The sequence below is a fragment of the Nelumbo nucifera genome, chromosome 1 (genome assembly GCF_055504915.1).
Source record: "Nelumbo nucifera cultivar China Antique chromosome 1, China Antique-T2T, whole genome shotgun sequence".
Classification (NCBI taxonomy): domain Eukaryota; kingdom Viridiplantae; phylum Streptophyta; class Magnoliopsida; order Proteales; family Nelumbonaceae; genus Nelumbo; species Nelumbo nucifera.
In genome coordinates this window covers 93,312,738-93,334,768 of record NC_142649.1, presented here as the reverse complement: position 1 = coordinate 93,334,768, position 22,031 = coordinate 93,312,738, and the positions used below count along the sequence as shown (strand labels likewise).

At 37.7% G+C, this 22,031-nt stretch overlaps 2 protein-coding genes across 9 annotated transcripts in view; one reads left to right on the top strand and one right to left on the bottom strand.

Moving 5' to 3' along the window:
* Positions 1 to 11,292, top strand: part of LOC104605501 (S-adenosylmethionine carrier 1, chloroplastic/mitochondrial-like) — a 56,594-nt gene extending 45,302 nt beyond the window's left edge. For all 8 annotated transcript variants that reach the window (XM_088888918.1, XM_010270290.3, XM_010270291.3 and 5 more), the window contains 8 exons: positions 313 to 403; positions 962 to 1,015; positions 1,091 to 1,186; positions 9,218 to 9,307; positions 9,546 to 9,597; positions 9,912 to 9,973; positions 10,148 to 10,228; positions 10,910 to 11,292. In XM_088888918.1, the coding sequence (XP_088745044.1) occupies positions 313 to 403; positions 962 to 1,015; positions 1,091 to 1,186; positions 9,218 to 9,307; positions 9,546 to 9,597; positions 9,912 to 9,973; positions 10,148 to 10,228; positions 10,910 to 11,038 (655 nt within the window). In that variant the 3' untranslated portion in view covers positions 11,039 to 11,292. The remainder of the gene's footprint in view (positions 1 to 312; positions 404 to 961; positions 1,016 to 1,090; positions 1,187 to 9,217; positions 9,308 to 9,545; positions 9,598 to 9,911; positions 9,974 to 10,147; positions 10,229 to 10,909) is intronic.
* A 6,484-nt stretch (positions 11,293 to 17,776) lies between these two features.
* Positions 17,777 to 19,279, bottom strand: LOC104605500 (zinc finger A20 and AN1 domain-containing stress-associated protein 8-like). Its single transcript, XM_010270289.2, has one exon. It carries the CDS (start codon positions 18,588 to 18,590, stop codon positions 18,099 to 18,101), a length of 492 nt encoding a protein of 163 aa, XP_010268591.1. The 5' UTR covers positions 18,591 to 19,279; the 3' UTR covers positions 17,777 to 18,098.
* Positions 19,280 to 22,031: the final 2,752 nt, after the last annotated feature.

The following is a 22,031-nucleotide window of genomic DNA, read 5'->3' as shown; positions in this document are numbered from 1 at the left end:
AGAAACCAGCCCAACTCCAACAGTTTTTATATTCTTCTAATGTTTCATGAATGAAAGTAGTTAAGCACATATACCTGATTCAGTGCTTGCTAGAAAAGCAGAATTCCTGGAACATGAAATATTATAGATAAGTAGTTTTTAGGTTGATCTTATATTAACTTATTAATTATTCCGTCTCCTCCCCCCACCCAAAAAAAATAAATAAATAAATAATTGATAAAGAAAAGAAAAATGAAGAGAAAACAACGAATGATGTATGAGTTTTATAATCTTAACCCTGAATTGGTTAATGATTTTGTTTTTAATCTGCAGGGCTTCTGCCATTTTTGTTGGTGTATATGAACCTACAAAGCAGAAATTATTGCAGAGCTTCCCTGAAAACCTTAGTGCTGTTGCTCATTTGGTAAGCAGATATGAACTGATGGGATTTATCTATTTTGGTAATTTATTACAAGAATACAATCAAAATTTCAGTTAAGACCATTTTGATTTGTTATACAAAAAAAAAAAGGTCTCTGTACCTAGTGGAATGTAACAAATCATTGACCTTTCTTTTCTGTTCTCTTTTTATTTTTATTTATTTTTTGATAGGAAATGGTATTCTCTTCTCTTTTTAATTGACAACAATAAAAAATGAGTATTCATACAAGAAATAAATGGTAGTACAGAAAAAAATGTCATGTTGGTGTCTATTGTTTGAGTATTCTTTTACTGCACATATATATATATATATTCTCACTGGTGGTGAAACTAGGGTTTATGAGAGAACTTTATTCTTTAGAAGCTAATTTCAGTTGTGACTACAGTGAATTTCACAGGGGTTCATGCATGGGCATGAAAAATCTGTTTTTTCCCCTTTTTTTTTCTTTTCTATTTCTTGCAATTGAGAAACATTTTCTATTCCACATAATAGGTGAGCTTTCCTTTGTTTTTTTCTAAAGGATTATCAGACTCCATGTAGACTGCAGGTGCCATTGGTGGAGCTGCTTCTTCTCTCATTCGTGTACCAACAGAGGTTAAGTTGACTTCTTCAGTCCCTATGCTCTAGAACCACTTCACTTGGCTTGTTCTCATCTTCAGCAGCTTCCAGGTTGTCAAACAAAGAATGCAGACTGGACAATTTGCTTCAGCTCCTGATGCTGTCCGCCTTATAGTTGCCAAGGAGGGTTTTAAAGGTCTTTATGCGGTATGATATTCTATTTCCCTTATTTTAAAATTACCAATTCAAGAAGCCACTTTGTTCTGAAATTATGCCTTCGATACCACTTTCTTGTATTACTGAAAGAGTTAAAGCTTTTGCTATTACAATGAGTAGCTCATTGGGTAAAGACATTAGAAGACTTGTATTTTCAACAGAGATACATCATTAGAAGTTGGAATGTGGTGGCTTCCTCTTCAACTAAGAGGAATAGCTCTTGATTTTCCCAAGAAGTAAAATATTGTTAGTGTATTAGCATAGTTTTCAAGGTGCCTAGTCACCTAGTCGCGTAGGCGATAAAAATTGTTGAAGATTAATTAGTTTTATGATGTTTTTCTAAGTAGATGTTTTATGTTAGTTGTTAGATAGGAGGTGGGGACCACAGTAGTTATGTGAGTCCAAATTTTATTATGTTTTTGAGTGTTATATATGCTGTTTTATGTTTTGCCGCCCTATAAGGGCATAGTTGCCTTTGTACTGTTCTATTATTTTAGTATAAATAATAAGTGAAAGGGGCAGCCAGATTTTTGCTCTCTTTTCTTTCAAACTTCTCTTCTTCTCCTTTTCTCTTCCTTCTCTCTTTAAGAAACTACTTTTCTTTTATATTTTTTAATTCAGCAGATTTCTACTTGGTATCAGAGCATCGGCTAGGGTTTCTTGAAGCATTCTCATGCAGCCCTAGATCAGCTGACTGCATGAAGTAGTAAAGGGTCGATTGATCTGCTATAGATTGCCCAGTTCTTGGAGGTTTTGGTGAGATCTAGTCATCAGGAAGGTGATCTACTGTTCGGCTTTAAAATCAGGAAGAACTGGAGTACGGGGAAGAGTCCCAAAAAAGTTGGACTCTTTGTTTTTGATCTGATCATGGGCGCCCATGTATTGTTAATTTTCTTTTGATTTTCTAAAGAGGGCGGTTTGGTTTATGGAATTTTCTGGGCCTCCCGGAGTGATCGATTCACTTTTCTCTCTGTTGGGAGGCGTGGGGAGGAGAAAGATTTCCCTCCAGCTAGGGTTTTCTTCTTTCAGAAGGGTTGGTTTCTGTGTGTGATATTAAAGTATTTTTTGAAGGTCTTCAATCTATTTTTTTTTTACTGTTGAACTGTTTGAAGTAAGATGGAGAGTTGGAATACTGAGATGAAATCTACCGGTACTGTGGGACTGGGTGTTGGAGGTAGTAGTGATATTTTTGGGTCTGGTATCATTACTAAAGTAAAACTTGATGGTACAAATTATTTGGAGTGGGCACAATCAGCTAAGATGGCTATTGGTGCCTATGGAAAATTAGGGTTCTCATTGGGGAGGAGAAGAAACTTGATACAAACTCTTCCCGATGGGTGCAGGAGAATTACATGGTAATGTCCTAGTTGTGTAATTCTATGTTACCTCATATTGCAAAAAATTTCCTATGGGCTAATACTGTTAAGGAGATTTGGGATGTAGTGACTGAAACCAACTCTCAGAAGCAAAATGAAGCCAGAGCCTATCAGATAAGAAATCAGGTGACAAGTAAGAAACAGGGAGAAAAACCTCTTGCTGTGTATTTCTCCATGCTGAAAACCCTATGGCAAGAAATAGATCACTTAGAAACTGTGGTATGGGGAAGTGTAAATGATGCAGCAACTTATCACAGACTGGTAGAGAGGAATAGGGTTTTTGAGTTCTTAGCAGGGCTGAACCCTGAATTTGACATTGCTAGGCAACATATTTCTTTCTAGGGAGGGTGTGACACTCTCTTAGGCCTTTGCCTTTGTCTCTGGAGAGGAGAGTAGGAGGAATGTAATGTTGAGACAGCCTGGGATTGACCAGTCGGCTATGGTTGGTACAATAAAACCTAAGCCGAATGGAGACAGGGGGAGTAGTGAGACTAGAAGGGAAGATAAGAAGGACTTGGTGTGTGATTATTGCAAGAAGCCTAAGCATACCAGGGATATTTGTTGGAAGCTTAATCCAAATCTTATGTCTGCTCGGATAAGAAACAAGAAGGGAAATGCAAATATAGCCACTACAGGAGACTCTTCAGCCCCTCTCTCCCAAATTGATTGGGAATCCATTGCAGTAGCAGTAGTGAGAACAGAATTGGAGAGGTTTGGACAGCTTATGAGTAAGAAAGATTCACCTAACTCTAGCCTTCCAAATTGACAGTAGAATGCAGGAGCCAACTACACCATTTCCTTTGCACATACAGGTAGTTCATATGCAATTGCAAATCTTGCATCCACTTCAGGTAAGGAGGGACCTCCCTTGATTATAGACTCAGGAGCATTTGAGCATATGACTAATGTCCCTACCATTTTCAGTTCCTATCAGTTGTACTCTGGTAGAGACAGAGTCTCTACAACAGATGGTTCACATATGCCCATTGCTGGGAAGGGGATAGTTAGAGTGACTAATGATATAACTCTGTCTTCTGTTTTACATGTCCCTAGACTTCATACCAACCTATTGTCTGTTAGTTCTTTGACAAAAAATTTGAATTGTTCTGTGACCTTTCTTCCTGGTAATTGTGTTTTGTAGGATCTGGAGTCAAAGAAGATGATTGGGAGTGGTCGTGAGGTGAATGGAGTCTACTTTCTGGATGAGATTCCGAGACATCAGGGCCATCATGTTATCAACAACAGTAGTAGTGGGTCAGAGTCAGTGAACCAAATTATGCTTTGGCACAACCGCTTGGGACATCTTTCTTTTAGTTCTTTGAAATGTCTTTTCCCAAAGTTGTTTGAGTTTGTTCAGTTATCTACTTTGGAGTTTGAGAGTTGTTAGTTAGGAAAGCATTGTAGACAGTCTTTTAAACCAAGTAATAAAAGAAGTACTTCTGCTTTTAATATTGTTCACACTGATGTATGGGGGCCATATCATATCCCTTCCATGGGGGGATTCTGTTATTTTCTCTTGTTTGTGGATGATTATACACGATATTCTTGGATATATTTGATGAGATCACGTGATGAGGTTCCTAACTTGGTACGACAGTTCCACCAGATGATTCTCACACAATTTGGAGTGAGAACTAAGGCTTTTAGATCAGATAATGCGAGAGAGTACTTTGAGAAGGACCTGACCACATATCTCTTAGAACATGGTGTAGTTCATCAGAGCAGTTGTGCATATGCACCGCAACAGAATGGAGTTGTTGAGAGGAAAAACAAACACATTGTGGAGGTGGCAAGGAGTCTTATGGTGTGTGCTTCAGTTCCTGTGCAGTTCTTATAGCCATGCATTTGATTAACCGTGTTCCTTCACGGACTTTGGGGTTTAAGGTGCCATTTAGCCTTCTTTTTCCAGATGGAGAGATATTTCATATACCTCTAAAGGTTTTTGATTGTGTTTCTTTTGTTCACATTCTTGGCCCTCATCGCAAGAAATTGGATCCTAAGGCCAAGAAATGTGTTTTTCTTGGGTATGTTCAGAACCAAAAGGGGTATTTTTGTTATGACTCAGTGTCGAGGAGCAGATTTGTCACTATGGATGTTACCTTCTTTGAATCCACATTCTTCTTCTCGAGCGGTTCTTCTCAGGGGGAGAGTTTTGGGGAGGAGAACTCACAATTTGTTCCTCTTCCTGTTTCTGTGGTGCCTCAATCAGTTCAGCCAACACCTACACCTCCAGTTTCATTACTTGAGCCATTACAGGCAGCTTCACAAAAATATCAGCACCGACAGATGATGGTTGATTCCACACATTCGCAACCCACACCACTCTCTGTCAGTTCATTTGAAACTCCAGATTCGGCAGATACAGTTCCAGGTATTCCTCTTGAGCCTGAGCCTATTATGTTTTTTGATGATAATGTTTCTGTCCCTAACACCATTGTTGCAGTTGATTCCACTGACCTTGATCTTCCCATTGCATTTCGTAAGGGGAAGAAAAAGTGTACAACCCATTGCATTTCACACCATCTTTCCTATAGTGCCTTATCACCCTCCTACCGTGCTTTTCTTTATTCCCTGGATTCTGTTTCTATACCTAGGAATGTTACTGAGGCTCTCTCCACTTGAGTGGAAAACAGCCATGCAAGATGAGATGGATGCTTTGATCAAAAGTCAAACTTGGGAAATAGTTGATCTCCCCCCAGACAAGGAGACAGTCGGATGTAGATGGGTGTTCATAGTGAAGTATAAGGCCAATGGCAAGATAGAGAGGTACAAGGCAAGGTTGGTAGCAAAAGGGTATACTCAGACCTATGGTGTTGATTATCTGGAAACCTTTGCACCAGTAGCTAAGATGAGTTCAGTTCATATCCTTTTATCTCTAGCAGCCACCTATTCATGGCCCTTGTTCCAGCTTGATGTCAAAAATGCTTTCCTCAATGGTGATTTACAGGAGGAGGTATATATGGACATTCCAACAGGATTTTATGAAAATGTTGGTAAAGGAAATGTGTGCAGATTAAGAAAATCTCTGTATGGACTGAAACAGTCACCTAGGGCTTGGTTTGACAGGTTTAGAGGGGCACTCATCCGTTTTGGATACACATAGACACAGTCTGATCACACCCTCTTTGTAAAGAGGAGAGATGCTCTGGTGTCAATTCTGATTGTGTATGTGGATGTTATAGTGGTGACAGGAAATGATCTGGAGGAGATTGATGATCTCAAAAAATCATTGCAGCAAGTATTTGAGATCAAAGATCTTGGTGAGCTCAAATACTTCTTAGGGATTGAAGTTGCAAGACCCAAGCATTGGATCCTCATTTCACAGAGAAAGTATGTACTTGACCTACTACGGGAGGCTGGGAAGCTGGGGACCAAACTAGCAGACACTCCTATTGATCCAAATCATTGAATTAATGGTGTGGAAGGTGAGTTGGTAAAGGATGTGGGGAGATATCAAAGAATGGTGGGCCGACTGCTGTATTTGTGTATGACATGACCAGATATTTCTTATGCTGTCAGTGTTGTGAGTCAGTACATGCATGCACCTCAGGTTCAACATTGAGAAGCTATTGAGAGAATGCTTGCATATCTGAAAAGGCACCCTGGCAGAGGCATTCTTTTCTCAAATCATGAGAATCAGAAGCTAGAATCCTATACAGATGCAGACTAGGCAGGATGCTTAGATGACAGGAGGTCTACATCAGGAGTGTGTACCTTTGTAGGTGGAAACTTGATCTCCTGGAAGAGTAAGAAGCAAGTGGTTGTGGCAAGGTCAAGTGCAAAGGCTGAGTATAGATCCATGGCTCATAGTGTCTCATAACTTCTTTGGGTTAGATCTTTTTTGAGTGAGATTGGGGTGAAAGCAGAGGAACCTATGATGTTATACTGTGACAATCAGGCTGCAATCAATATTGCCCACAATCCAATTCAGCATGATAGGAAAAAACACATTGAAGTTGATAGACACTTTATAAGAGAAAGGGTAACAACCAGATAAGTTTGTTTGCCTTATGTCTCTTCAGAGTTGCAGTTGGCTGATGTTCTAACTAAAGGGGTGGCAAAGAACAAGCTTGAGCATGATCTTCGCAAGTTGGGAATGTGTGACATTTACTCCCAATTTGAGGGGGAGTGTTGAAGATTAATTAGTTTTATGATGTTTTTCTGAGTAGATGCTTTATGTTAGTTGTTAGATAGGAGGTGGGGACCACTGTAGTTATGTGAGTCCAAATTTTATTATGTTTTTGAGTGTTATATATGCTGTTTTATGTTTTACCGCCCTATAAGGGCATAGTTGTCTTTGTACTGTTCTATTATTTTAGTATAAATAATAAGTGAAGGGGGCGGCCAGATTATTGCTCTCTTTTCTTTCCAACTTCTCTTCTTCTCCTCTCTTCCTTCTCTCTTCAAGAAACTACTTTTCTTTTATATTTTTTAATTCAGCAGATTTCTACTAAAATTTTATAATATAAAAAACTGACTTTTGGCTAGTTTCCTAGTTTTAAATACCATTCAGCATGTATGTTAATTGAGAAAATAGCAATTCTCTTTATTAAGAACATTAAATTTCCTCTAAAAATGTGGCATATCATCACTTTGAAAAGATAAAAATCTTTTACATATATTAATTTCATTATTTTCAAAAATAATACTACTATAATAAGTATTTAATAGTGCAAATTCATATTAATTAGCAGCTAAAGAAGGTTATTAACTTTATATTATTTAATTAGAGAGAGAGAGAATAGAAAAAAGAACTTTATTATTCTATTCTTTCTTTCCTCATTCTTTTCTTTCTTTTTTTCTTTCTTTCTTTCTTTTTCTCTTCTCAAAACCCTTTGATCTTTTAAATTTCAATAGTAAAACATTAAAACAAATTATAATTTATATATATAGCATATAATAAAATGTATTAACACATACATTAATAAGATACAACAATATGAATGATATTATAAAAGGCGCCTGCCTTCTCATTTTTGTCGCCTAGGCGGGCGCTTAGTTGCCTAGAAGGGTGCCTGGTTGCTAAAAGTCAAGCATTTGGGTGAGGCACCCAGCCAAGGGCGCCTAGTCGCCTAGGCGACGCCTAGGTGGGTGCCTTGACGGTGTTCATGGGTAGGCCCGCGAGCCTGACCTCGGGCCTAACATAGTAAGCCCGACTGTGTTTCGGGCTGGGCTCGGGATTTGTCAAAAAAGCCCGGCCTGGCCCGACTCAGCATTATATATTTTATAAAATATATAATATGTATTTTATATATTATATAAAATATATAAATAATATAATATTTATTAAAATATATATTTATAATTTAATATATACATTTTTTATTCTTTTCTTTATAATCTCTCTCTATTCAGCCGCTAACAGTATGGGCTAAATTTCGGGCTCGGGCCCAGGCCCGGGCTTCGGGCTTTTTATGAGGGCCGGGCTCGGGCCTTAGAAAATTCTGTTAATACAGAGTGAAAGCCCGGCCCAGCCCGGCCCATGAACAGGTCTACTTGACAACTATGTGTACTGGGTTCCAATTGGTGATGGGTCCTCAATCTGGGATGATCTGTTCTCTTTTACTTCAAGGGTCGAAAATGGAAATTTCCATGGGCTACTCTAGTTTGGAGATTGAAGGAATTAGTGATGAATGGATGGATGAAGGAGGATATCCTAACCCATGGCTGTATTTAGATTCTATTGGAGTGGTAAAATCTCTGGCATCCAGGCTGAATACCTCATTTGGTTGGTCTGGAAATCTGCAAAAGGGGTAATTAAGAGTTGTAATGGGGTCCAGCCCAAGGGGGGAAGAGCAAATTGTTTATATTGGGGAATTTTTATGTTTATCAGTAGCTTCTGGCTTCTCTTTAGCCTAGCTGCTGGCTGCTGCTATTCCTTGTACTTATTATTTAATAAGGTTTTGTATTGATCTGTTAATGATCCAAATCAGAAAAACAAAAGAATAGGGAGTTCTATTATTCTTTTTAGAATTGAGGCCAGAGGGTTGGTGTGGTTGTGCACTGGAAAGTGAAACCCAACCATTATGATTTCTTTCTCTGTATACTAGCTAGGGCCTAGGTGGGATAGTGGCATATGTGTTGCAAGTACTGATTATGGAAAGATACACATTCTATCATATGGGAACAATATTGCAACACAAGAACTCATGTTATCAAGTAGGGTAACATGGTGCCTTATTGTGATTCAGAAAAGAAAAGGGTAACATGGCAAACAAAATTCAGAACAACAGGAATAATTTTAATACAGGGCAGATAAGGGGCCGTTACTTGGTGTAATGGTAAAATCTCGGGTTGGAAAATGTGAGAACACAGGTCTGAGTATGAGAGTGGCCACTTTGTGCAAAAAATGGCAGAGGTTAGGACTGTATCCAGTCTACCCCTCCCCGGACCAGATGGTTAGGGGTTCATGTTGGGTACACAGTTTTAAGATTTTACAGTGCATCAGGCCTGGGTTTCTGGGCTGGGCCCATTCAAATTTCTACAAAACCCCAACCCAAGTTGCACCCTACAGATGACTGAGATCAACATTGGGTAATGGCCTTTTTAAGATATGTGCCGAATGAATATTTAATCCATGTGATTAGCTTTTGCATATCATGAAATATTATGTATTGAGATTGACCTCTTAAAATTGAAATTGTAGGGGTATGGGTCTTTTTTATTGCGAGATTTGCCATTTGATGCCATCCAATTCTGTATCTATGAGCAGCTTCGGATTGGTTATAAGCTAGCGGTAAGCTTACTTCTGCTATTATTAGATATTTACCTAGATTTGTTGGACAGCTTGATTGGTTTTGCTTATTTATCGGGTTCACCAATGTCCCACTTAACATTACAAGCTTTCAATCTTATTTTGTAGAGTTGTCATTTAAGATTCTGTATCTTGGCTCAAGCAGTTCTGTTACTTGATCCAGAGAGTGCATAAATATATGCAAAATAATTGATTTTTTTTTCTTTATTTGCTCATGCAGGCAAGAAGAGATTTAAATGATCCAGAAAATGCTATCATTGGTGCTTTTGCTGGTAACTTAAAGCTCCAAATATGCTTTTGGTTTGTGTTCCCCCCTTTTTCTGTAGAAGAGCTATATGCTTTGGTTTTCCATGTTTTTTGAAGGGACATACTCTTCAGTTCCATGGTGCCCTACCTATTTGTTACAGTATCACTTTTCCACTCAATGCTTATGAAAAATTTTTCCTGCTACCAGATCTCTTAACATAATACTTAACTGTAAGGTTGAAATGAAGAACTAGGAATTGATGCTGTAGAAAAGTTCATTTCTCATGCATATTTACATATGTATGAAGCATTCCATTAATTGAACATTTTTGCTTCATAGGTGCACTGACTGGAGCTGTAACTACACCGCTAGATGTCATTAAGACAAGATTGATGGTCCAGGTACACTCTAATCCGTTTACGTTTGGCAAACTACACATACACATTAATCTACATATTAGGTTAAAGATTTTTTTTTTTTTTGAGTTTCCCACGTGTATTTCAACTTTTACATCAGATCTTGTTATCCATTTGGATGTTGTTTAGTTGATGAATTTTTCCTTTTGTTGTATGTAGGGATCTGCAAACCAGTACAAAGGAATTATTGGTTGTGTTCAAACCATTGTTAGAGAAGAAGGAACTCAGGCTTTTTTGAAGGTATTGCCATCCTATGTTTTACCATGTATTCTTGTAACTTGTATGAAATGCAGGAGCATGTGAAGCACAGGAGAGCTTCAAGCATGTAGAAGCTGAGAGAAAAGCATCCCTTATTTTTTAGAACCCCTTAGTTAGACCAGTGAAGAAGGAAAAAATGCCCCCATTAAGATATTGCCTTTATGAAGTTGGGAAGGCTTCCTAACTATCTCATTTAAGATGACAAGTAATCTTAGAAAAAAAAGTGATTTCTCTTTTGAGTGGCAACCTTATCCAGGCTCTAGTTTTCTTGTTTTATTATGCATGGAAGATAAATCTATTTTGTCCATGTAGCCTTCTAAACAGCATAGTAATGAATACAACAGAGAGAGAGAGAGAGAGAGAGAGGACAGTATAAGGATATAAAAGATGATGTCCATGAATTTAAGTGGGATGAGAATGTTTAGAGAGTTGATAGGAGGGACTTGGTGAAACTAATAGGTAATAGATATAATCATAAAGTAGACTATAGGCATATTTTGGGCCTTTGTTATTAAACTTCATTGCTCCATTGCTCCAACAATTTATGAGAAATCTTGGAGAACTTGTTGGTACATTTGCCATGTTGTGCCTGGGAAAATTTAAAGTTGCATACAGCTTTTAGTAATATTTATTCTTGCTTTGTGTTTTTGTTGCTTCTCACAGGGTATTGGGCCAAGGGTACTTTGGATAGGAATTGGTGGTTCGATTTTCTTTGGTGTTCTTGAGAGAACAAAGCAGTTGCTTGCTCAAAGACGTCCAGGAGCTCAAAAAGAAAACTTCAAGCAGTGCTAATGGTGGTTCGTTCCATGTCCATATTTCTGATAACGTAGTCAATTTGGTGGTTTTCTTCGTCAGATTTAATTTGTGACCTCCATCCAAAATGGAGAGAAAAGTCATTAAGATCCAGGCATGCCAAATAGATGACTAATTATGCTTTCTAGAGTTTTTTGATTATTCTTGTTTTGAAACGCCTAGACTTGAATTTGAAAATTTGAAATTATTCTTCTATTTTAATGAAACAAAAAAAAAAAAAAACATTTTAGCAATGCATTTGGCGCTTCATCGTTGCATCTACTACTACTACTACTATGCTCATCTCATTTGTTCTTAAGCTGTTCATCATAACAACTTTCATTAAAGATTAAACTTTAGGCTGTGTTTGGTTGCAATGCAAATAAATTTGCACTGATGCAAAATCATAACAGTGCAAATGATTTGAGTGTAAATTCTGACTTATTTTTGTTTTATTTTATTTTGTTTGATTGCAGTACAAATGAAGTAAATTAAGTCATGAAACAGAATAAAGTAAAATCCAAAACAAAGTTAAACAAGAATTTGCATTTTTTACATTTGCACTCCTATGCATTTATACTAGTGCAAATAAATTTGCACAAGCTAAACACAGCCTTAAGTTCAAGAAAGGGGAGATAAACTATCTTAGCTCCACTGAAAGAGACTAAAGGCCGCTCAAATAGAACAAGAAAAACAATTAGAAATAAGTACATAATAAATTTCTTCACCCAATTACATTTGTTCTTCACCCAATTACATCCGTAATTGGGTGAAGAATTTCTTCACCCAATTACATTTTACATCAATGTCATTTGTCCGCCATTTAAATTTCTTTCTTTTTATTTTTTATTTTTTGATAAATGTCTTTCTTTTTAGGGAAAAGTACGGAGACACGATGCAGAATTCTGAATTCCAGCCCCCCCCCCCTACAACTAGCCCTGTCCCCCCCTATAAACCACATCTTGCTCGTGAATTTGGCATCAATTCACGGTCAGGATGCATTCCCCCTGTACTTTGGGTCTAGTAAATTCTGAACTGGGCTGATTTGTACTTTTCCCTTCTTTTTATTGCTTCAGATTCAAATCCCATTATTGTCTTCTTTTAACAACACACCGAGGTTTTTAAAATCTAACCGGACAACGAATTGGTCAGGGGTCCAATTCCCAGGTTGAATGGTCCGGCCATTTGAACCATGGTTTTTAAAACTGAACCAGTCAGGGGTCCGGTTACCGGGTCGAATGGTCCGACCCTTCAAATCGAACGCTCGGCCCATTATGACAAAAATAAAAAAAAATTAAAAATTTTAAAAAATAAAAACAGTCAAACCGTTTTGGGGGAAAATATGGTTTTTGGGGAAAATGGAACCGGTCACCTGATTGGTTCCCAGTTTTTCCAATCCGACCATTCGGTCTGGTCCGGTTTTGAAAACCATTGTTTGAATCGAACGGACTACCCAGTTTGACAAAAAAAAAAAGGCCAAACCGTTGGACAGTTCGAATGGTTTGAATGATTCAACTACCTGGGTCAGCGGTTTGCTGACCAAATCAATGGTTTTCGGGGAAATAACAGTTCTGGAGTAAAACGAAACTGATCACCTAATCGGTTCCCGATTTTGCGGTCCGATCTTCCAATCTGATTCAGTTTTAAAAACCATGCAACACACTACCACCTATAACTAACTTACAAAACTGCCAACTGATTCAGCTGATTCAGCTCTTCAACTCTTTGAATCCCTTCCAAAACTGCCACCATTTCAGCCCTGAGGGAGTTGCCTATTCCAACTGGACCTGAACAAAGAGCTATTACATTCCCTTCCTCATTCCTTAATACTCCCCGATGGCCCTAGGTTTCCAACACTATTACCATGGGAGCAAGGTTCTAAATATTGATATGCTTGATATGCCGGTAGGGGTGTATTGGGCAGTATCAGTACTTTTTTTTTTCAAATCCGGTTCAGGGGGGCCGGTTTAAGGTTCCTCCACCCCTTAAATCAGTCAAAACCCCGATGCACCCTCTGTAGGACATATTGGAGTACTCCCAATATGATAAATATCGGCCGATACAGGCCAATACGTGTCAATATTTTGAACCTTGCATAGGAGGAGTCCCTTGTTTCTTGGCTTGTCCAACAACTAACCTACCCAAACTATGTAGTGTAATAACGGTAGAGCTTATCATCTACATGAACATATGTTGCAGATTTATAAATTACGAACAAATCTTTTCGACGTTTTCAACTCCAAATGGGAAGACGGAAGACCTTATAAGATTCTTCCTTCACCATAATAGAATGTGTAACTTAATCAAACAATTACGATGGCCTACCAGGAAGCCAGATCTAACTGATCTATCTCCACCTTCCAGCTCCGACTAATTAGACATCATGATCTTCACGGTTTCTAAGATTACAGGTTTCGCTGAAAGCAGATTCAGGTAAGAATACAAAATTCTCATCTACCTATTGTAGTGGTAATTCATTATCACACTATTATTACTTCTACAATTAACAACTATTAAAAATCAAAATGTATCAATTGTTGGTTCCTTTATAGGTGTGCACTGATAAAGGTTATAGGATGAGGATAAAATATGAGAGAATTTTACGTCATGTCAACTTGAGTTCAATGGGTGTTTCTCATGAGTCCGGAACTCCGGATTTAGTGGGCACAGCATTGTAAGCAATTAAGCATAGTGAATGAACACAATAAATATTTTTCATGGATAGGCTGGGGGTATTTTAAGGGATTGGTGTCAAAAGAAAAAAAAAAAAAAAAAAAACAAAAAAAACAAAAAACTTCAAGTGCTTACTCAACGTGCTCAGTGTGTGTACCTGATCCTGACTGGTTTCTCATGACACTCGGTTAAGAGCTCTGAAGCTTCTCAAGGCTTCCTAAAAGATGGAAAGAAGAGAACTTTTCGAATTTGGATACAAAACAATGAGGGGAGAAATTGAGCAAGATAGCATCAGTATCAAAACGTTTCTCTATCCAGACGGTCACACCTCAAAGCTGTACTTAATTAGGGCCTTCTCCAGCAAAGAAAGTAGATTATTAGAAACTCTTACTGCTATCAATTCTTCCTTGAGCATATTGGATCAAACTAAATTATTTAACAATCGTCTAAGCTTAAAAGTGAAAATTCTCACTTTTGCAGCTTAATAACTCATGCATGGTTTCGTAGGTTAAATAACATTTTCTTTTCTTTTTCGACAAAAGAAAAACATAAGAACATTCTTCAGTAGCCGTGATGTCCAAGTTCATGCATAATTTTCAGTTAATTTTCATCCGTGGGATACGTGAGTTGTAGTCTTGTAGGGTGGTGGATCAAATTCCCAAGTCCCAAATTCCTGAGAGTGGTACACCGTAGTACCAGGACTCCTGCTCGGTTTTTCAAACTTCAGAGCTCCATACACAAACATAATGCATCAAATTTAATCGGCTTCTTCACCCTTCTGGCTCTTGCTAATTATAATTTCTCAGTGAAAAAGGATCTGTCTCTTTAACTGCAGATGCAAGACGAAAGTCATCCAACAACTGCATGTCAAACGTATCATCATTTTGTCTCTTAATGGCCGGACTGACCTAAAAAGAAAGACATTTAAGACTCAAATGTTTTCCAGGGCAAGGCTTTGGCTTTACTGAACAGTGTCTTAGAAATGCCATCAACCCGGCAACTTGGTCAAATTGAAGCAGCAAACGATAAGCCAAAACTGGATCTCATTTTATTAAGGCCAGTTCTTTAATCTTTAGGTTGAAAGAAAACAAGTCCACCACCGTAGTCCATACCATGCTTCAATTATTCCAAGGTCGGTTCTTCTATTTCATCTAGTTGTTTCATTCCCCAGTTCCCCTTAAACATTAGCAAGACAATTTCCGCATCTTTTTGAAATGTACCATTCCTTTTCCATCTCCATCATGCAGATTAGCAAAAACTAAAAACTCCAGTTTTTGCTCAAGGTAATGATTCACACCCTAGCTTTCCAACACAAATCTAGAAGCTTGATCATCCTTTTTTCAATCCAACAAAACATATCAAAGGCTCATTTTCTTTCCTTCCAAAAAGGGGGAAAATCCTTTTGACATTCTGATCTTTCACTAGTACCTTGGAAAGAATGTAAACTGCATGACTGGATGACAAAGGAGACAGGTATCTAATCCCTTTTGCTCATGCATATGCTGATGCCCATCACTACCAAGGTACCAGTCAAAGGTGGCCCTGGCTAGCAGTAAAGTAAGCACTTAACATCAGATGCAACTGAGTAAGCACCATTTATGTGAGCGTCATCACGAAGTATCAGATTCTCATGTCATTAAATGGTGCACTTGGTCCTTAAATCTCAGATTCCTACAAGTCTCTATCCCTGCTTGCACTGAGTAAATACCATCATACACGTTGCATTATGATGATCTTGGGTATCTATTATCAATAATAAGACATTAGAATGAATTTGCAATCAACTATGCATCTCCGCCAACAACAAATAGTTAAACTTGCAATTTTCAAATAGAACAAAAAAAAAGCCAAATTATTTTGTTGCCTCCAAGCGATCCAGAACCTGGGAGTAAGCTCGTGTGTGTCTCAAACTCTTCAATTATTGAGCAGACACCATAAAACAAAAGCTCCATCAGAGAAAAAAACTGGCTAAGACCAGAAAATTAGATTAAGTATCAACTCATTCAAATAATGTTATGTGGGTAAGCAAGCATCCAATTCAGGCACGGACAATTTTTGTAAATGCAAGACATATTTTCCTATTTCAGCCAAATAAGACCAATTGAATTAGGCATACAAGTATTCACAATAAAACCAATCACAATCAACTAAACCATTTCCAGATCAGCCACCAAAAGATACATTAGCTAACTGTCAAAGACATCCAGCCAGTCCCTGTGATAATAGTTATATCAATTATCCCATCCATGAGTTTGTCCCATTAATAATCAACAAAGGATGTTAGATAGGATAGGCATTGCACATGGGTATTGTTTTGGTTGTGTAGGCTAGAGAATTCTGCTTTGCACCTCTAATTTCCTATGTTCTGCCTGTGAATAAAACCTAAGACGTTGATATGGAAACAAGAGTAGGTTAGTAACTCCTCCCAAGTCCTACCATTTACTTTTGAAGCCTTTTCTTGAACAGAAAGGAATACAATATCCAAGCAATATATGCTTGAATATAAGATATTCTTTTCCTCAATATGGGCATTACATGTTCAATGGTGAACAATAAAAGAAACAGTCTACCTCCAACTAACCAGGAATAAGTCAATCATATAAATTCAAAGGAATAGGTTTAGCAGAAGTTTCAGATCACCCAGGCAATCAGGCAGTTTCCAACAAGTAGCAGAGGCATTTCCCATGCAAATTATTCCTCCACTATTCTATGGCACCTCCATTTAAAAATTTAATAGTCTTTTTTTTTGGGTAAGTTGGTTAGGTCTTAGATTGTTGAATTGCATAAAACCACATGCAATAAAGATACTATGAGAATTTTAAAAAAAAAAACGAGAATTTTGGAGACCACATACTTATGAGTTGTTGGGGGTTCTGACAGATCTGATAAATGGAGTTAGATATACATACATCTGACCTTATAATAATAGTCATCATCAAGAGGCCAAATGTTCAAACTCAATGGTTTCCTCTTCCAATAGAAGGACATCAATACCCTGGTGACACTATACAGGATGGGAAGAATGAAATTGATGAATTTCTTCCATATTTTCCTTTGATTCAATCAATCTTAACTCAAACTAAGCCAGAGATGAAACTTCATTTCAAGAAATTAGGATCACTATCAAATCTGTGTCAGTTCTGAAAGTAGTCTAAGGAGCCTCTTGATGTGATTAGATGGCTACAAAGAAAGGTGGCTCAATACATTGAAGACATTAACAAACAACTAACATTTGGCACTGCTTTATTGTTTCTTTTTTCATCAACAATAATGATAAAAGATTTTATTAATGGCTACCGACCAAAAACAATTAATGGCATTAACAGGTAAGAAAGTGAAAACAGCTCCCACTTTGAATGATGGGGGTGAGGATAAACAGAAAAATATGCTGGCCATATGATCACAATGAGAAAAAATAAAGATGAAAAATATATAGTTGAAAAGATACAATCAACAAGGAAAAGGATTTTAAATTGTTAACACTGATTGTTATTCTAGAGACATTTGGATGAAAGGGCTGTTTCCCTGAATCTGTCTCTCTTTCTATCAAGTTGACAGATTGAAGTCACCAAGAAAGGGCAAACAGTTTGGGGTCTTCTTTTTTCCTGGCACTATTCTGGTGTGAGTAATCTGAAAGGAATGCCCAAATATTAATGATACCTCTTGCTCATGGAAAGAAGTTGTAAGAAAACTTAAAGGCATGCTGTGCTCTTGGTGCATTACCTACAGAGATTTCAAGGGACTCTCTTATAGATGTTTTGAAAAAGATTTTTTATATTATATGTTAATATGTGCTTGTTGGTTATACTGTGCATAGCCTATGTAGAGGGCTTTAATATACATGGTTATGACTTTGTAATCCCTTTCGACAACAACACAATACCTTACCTTAAAAAATGATATTCCTATCCCCTTCTGCAATTCAGTAAGTTTCTTGTACTGCGTCTTGCAAGAAAGATAGGTTACTACATCAGAATAAATGCTGTGCCACTGACATGAGAAGCTACCGAATACATGCAGTAAAAAGGGAAAACTGAAATAATACTGTAAAACACAAACAACCCATGGAAAACAAGGGCACTGAACTAATACCTTGAGCTATAAATTGCAAATTCATGGCAGGGATATACAAAATATTAAAACCCAGGACTTTGCAAGAGGAAGCACAGAATAAGGTGTCACCCATATTTCTTTACTTTCAGTAACACAGCCATAATAGATATAACCAAACTGTACAAATGAGACAAATAATCAGAAAGACAGCTATTTATTTCTAGAAGCATCAGACCAATTGATACCATCCTTCATGTAGCAGAAGACCCTTTCATCACATTCCACGAACAAACCATGATCCTTCCCACAAGAGATCTCCAAGCCGCCATCAGCATCATATCTTCTCAATCTTGTCGGCCTTCACAACAGGATTTGCTTTTGCAATCGCATCCTGCCCTGCAGTTTTGTAATCAAAGAGGCAGTTGTGCTTGTCGGTGTAGCGATGGAGAGAGCAAAATGTCTGCCCACAGCGGCACTTGAAACCCGTCAGTCCCACACGCTTCCTACAGAAGCTGCAACGATTGGCAGGTAACTTCCCTGGATCCCCAGAAGTGGTTCCTTCCTCACTCAGGGTAGCCTTAGCTTCTTGACCAACTCCAACCTGGCCTGCCTTTTCCACAATAGGTTCTTCAACCTTCCTCTCTGCAACTACAGAGGCAGCAGCAACCTTGGATTGCTTCAGAAAGAAATCCCTGTAGCATTTCGAGCACAGATTATTGGTGGCGGGAGTTCCAAAGAACCCGCAGTTATTCGAGCAGAGTATCGGAGCATTTGGGGATTGGCATCCACTTTCACTAACTTCCCTCTTCTGCCCCTCTTGCTCCATATCGATAAATGAAACCCTAGCAAACCGAACCAACTGACAAGTTTAAAAGCTTTGACCTCGTCTCTAGCAACAAAAAAACCAACAACTTCGAATTCGAAGCTACGAATCAAAACCCCCAATCAATTCATCTATCTATAAACATTACGAACAGGTAGCCCTTCAAACTCCAAAACCCTAATCAATACAGAAACAAAAAAAAAGGTCTCAAATTTTCCAATCACAATTACCACCAATCTTCACTGTATAATCACTTGCCATGAATCATGATAAAAAATCCCCAGAAAATTCAGCTTCGAACCCCATGATTCAATTCGAATTCACCAGAGCGATTTACCGACTTGAGAGCTGTCGATTCTCAGCCCCTAACCGACGAGTGGATACTACATAAAGATGGGATAAAGGAATATAAAAGGCGGAATGGATTGATACTTTATCGCGACGAGTAATCGAGAGTTGCAATTACCGATTTAGGATCTCGGTGCTACAGAACCAGACTGATTTCGATTCTCTTCTTCGTTTGCTCCATTTTTATCTTTCCTCTTCCTTCCTTTAAGGTGATCTTCTGAAACAATCTGTGGTGATGGACGATATGGATTGGTCGGAAGAGAGGAGAAATCCTCTCTCCGGAAGAGTCGAAGCTACACGGGAAAACTCTCTCAGGCTGGGAAGGTGGCGTCTGAATTCCATATTGTTGGATTTTATATTCGGGCGATTGTATCGGCTACCATGTTTCAAAAACCGATCCAGAGGCCGAACCGTCTGAATTCGATATTGTTGGTTTTATATCGGATCAGCGGTTCAACCGTTCGGTCGAACGCTGATGTATATAGAATAAATAATTTATAGGGTAAAAGACTTAAACCTAGTATTTTTGTAAACACTGAATTCTCCCCTCTGTTTTCAAAATTGGATTAAATCATCAAAAATCACTTTTACCCTTGCTAAATTTTCAAATTTTCAAAATAGTGGAATTCAATACGTTTAATAAATCTGAAAATTCAGATCCGAAAAGTTAAAAAGATATTAAATATATATGAAATTTAAAAAGAAGCATAATTGCTTTTAATTTGATAGTCAGTGTTGATTAATCAAAGCATCAATCTTCATGAAATTGGAAGGGTGTATATATGTCAGTCATAAAATACATTGTCTCACTTAGCATTTACTGGAGTAGAGTGTTAACATTTGTATGTGTGTGTGTTTTCAAAGTTATTGCCTGGAACTGATCACATGCTTAAAACTTATATTTTATTGTGATCAAAGATGTTTTGGAGCTTCTCATAAATTTATCTGCCTCTTTCAAACTCATTATTATTTTATTAGGGTCTTATTTGGTTTGTAGTTAGAATCAAAATTGCAGAATTGGAATTGTCTATTGCCCTTATCCTCTTATCTGTTTGGTTCAGGCTGGACATAAAATTGAATTTCATAAGATATGCACGACTTACAAAGAGGGTTGGTGTCAAGTAAACAGGAATAGGGGTTGGGGGTTTAAGACTTGTTTACGACTTTATGCACTTGTCATATGCATGAGCAAAAGGAATCAGATGCCTATCACCTTTCTCATTCCACCCAACCAAACTGTTCGAATCAGAATGTATCATTCCGGTTCTGATTCCAAACTCCTATTCCCACAAACCAAATCGATCTTTCTTTAATTTTGATATGATGTATTGACTCAAACGGTTAAACCACTGGCCCGTTACCTAAATGGAAAAATAGTTTCATTTTTGCATCAATTTAAAAAAAAAATGAAAATAAAAAATATTGATCATCAAATCTCTTTCATTTAAATCATCATCATTATCAGCATCTAAGCCTTATCCTAACTATATGGGATTATGGGATTGATACACAAATCTCTATCACGTAAATGATGTCTATAACTTTTCTCCTAAGAAAACGGCAGATATGTATTATCCTCAGCTGTTACAATTCATAACTGCAATATATATTTGGAGTCATCCAATAGGTATCCATGGTCCATCCTAACCCATCCACCAAAGGGCTTTGCTCCGGTATCATCTCTTTACATAGCATAGGTTTTTCCTTTTTTTTTTTCAAATCTTTTGTTTTCTCCTCTAATTAGTGTTGATTCATTTCGGCCCAACCCAGCTTAGAAATTTGCAGGCCAGGACCAAATCAGAAATTTTAAATGTATATATATTAATTGTATATAATTATATAAATATTTCTGTACATGTATAAATACCATACACACATTTATATGTATATACCTATATAAATATAATATTTTATTTTTTAATAAAACATGATTTTATTAATTTGTATTGGTAAGCCTGGCCCAATTTGGCCCAGTATCGAATGAGATCAGGTTATGCCTAGACGAATTTGGATTAACTGAATGCTTTGGCTGTTCAGCGGGCTCTGGAATCAATGATGAGGTTCTACACCAGTATTAAATTCATGGGCCCTACTGTAAAAGATGTGGGCCCTATGTATTTAATACTGACATAAAATTTTATCATTGGTTCTACAGCCCGCTAAACAACTAAAATATTTGGCTAAACCTCACTCAGCCTAGACAGCCCTAAAGATTATTATTATGCTATAAAAACCCAATCTGGGCCCGGCCCATTCTATGATCCTCCCTACTCTTTCAATGTTTGTGATTCACAGTCTGCTGATAAATAAAGATAGGCAAAAATTGTCAAGAAGTAAAAACAAAGAGTCTTCTTGGCCTCCAGCAAGAGAAACAGTGGAAAAGGAGAAGAAAAAGGGGGTGTCTTTTCCTTCTTTTAACATCTTTGAAGAATTAGGACAAACACATAAGCAACAATTGACATGAATCCACCAGAAACTAGTGCTTTTTAGCATTCCCCATGCCACTAAAGACTATTCTTCCCACTGCACTACTTAGACAATTGAACCGCAAATGAGTTTCTCCTTTTAGAAGAGGTTGGTCATCAAAGCTTGACTCACTGAGTCACTGGAATGAAAGAATTTACTTGATCCATGTTTTCAACCTGCCGTTGTCTCAGATGGTCCAATCATTTGAACCACCACTTGGCCTTATATTTTCAATTTCAATTTTCCTAAAACTCATACCATCAAAAACCATTGGCTTGGTTAGAGGAGTCCGGATCTCCTGCACATGAGAACTCTGCCCATGAGAACTATGCCCATGAGAACTTTGATGGTATTAAAATGTCACATTTGAAAGTTTAGGTCCTTTAAGTGTCATTAACCCCAAAATTTAAGGTACCTATCTGTAATTAATATATTTTTATTTCTAAGTATAGGGTACCTATATGTTCAACTACCCTGGTCAATGGGTCTCTAACCAGACTCCTGATCTCCTACCCACAACAACTTTGCTCATGCCTACCCACAATACACTACCCCATGTGAATTGGGAGCATCTCCCCCTGCATAATTCTATGCAGAGGATGAGATGTTCTCCATATATGGCTGCGATAA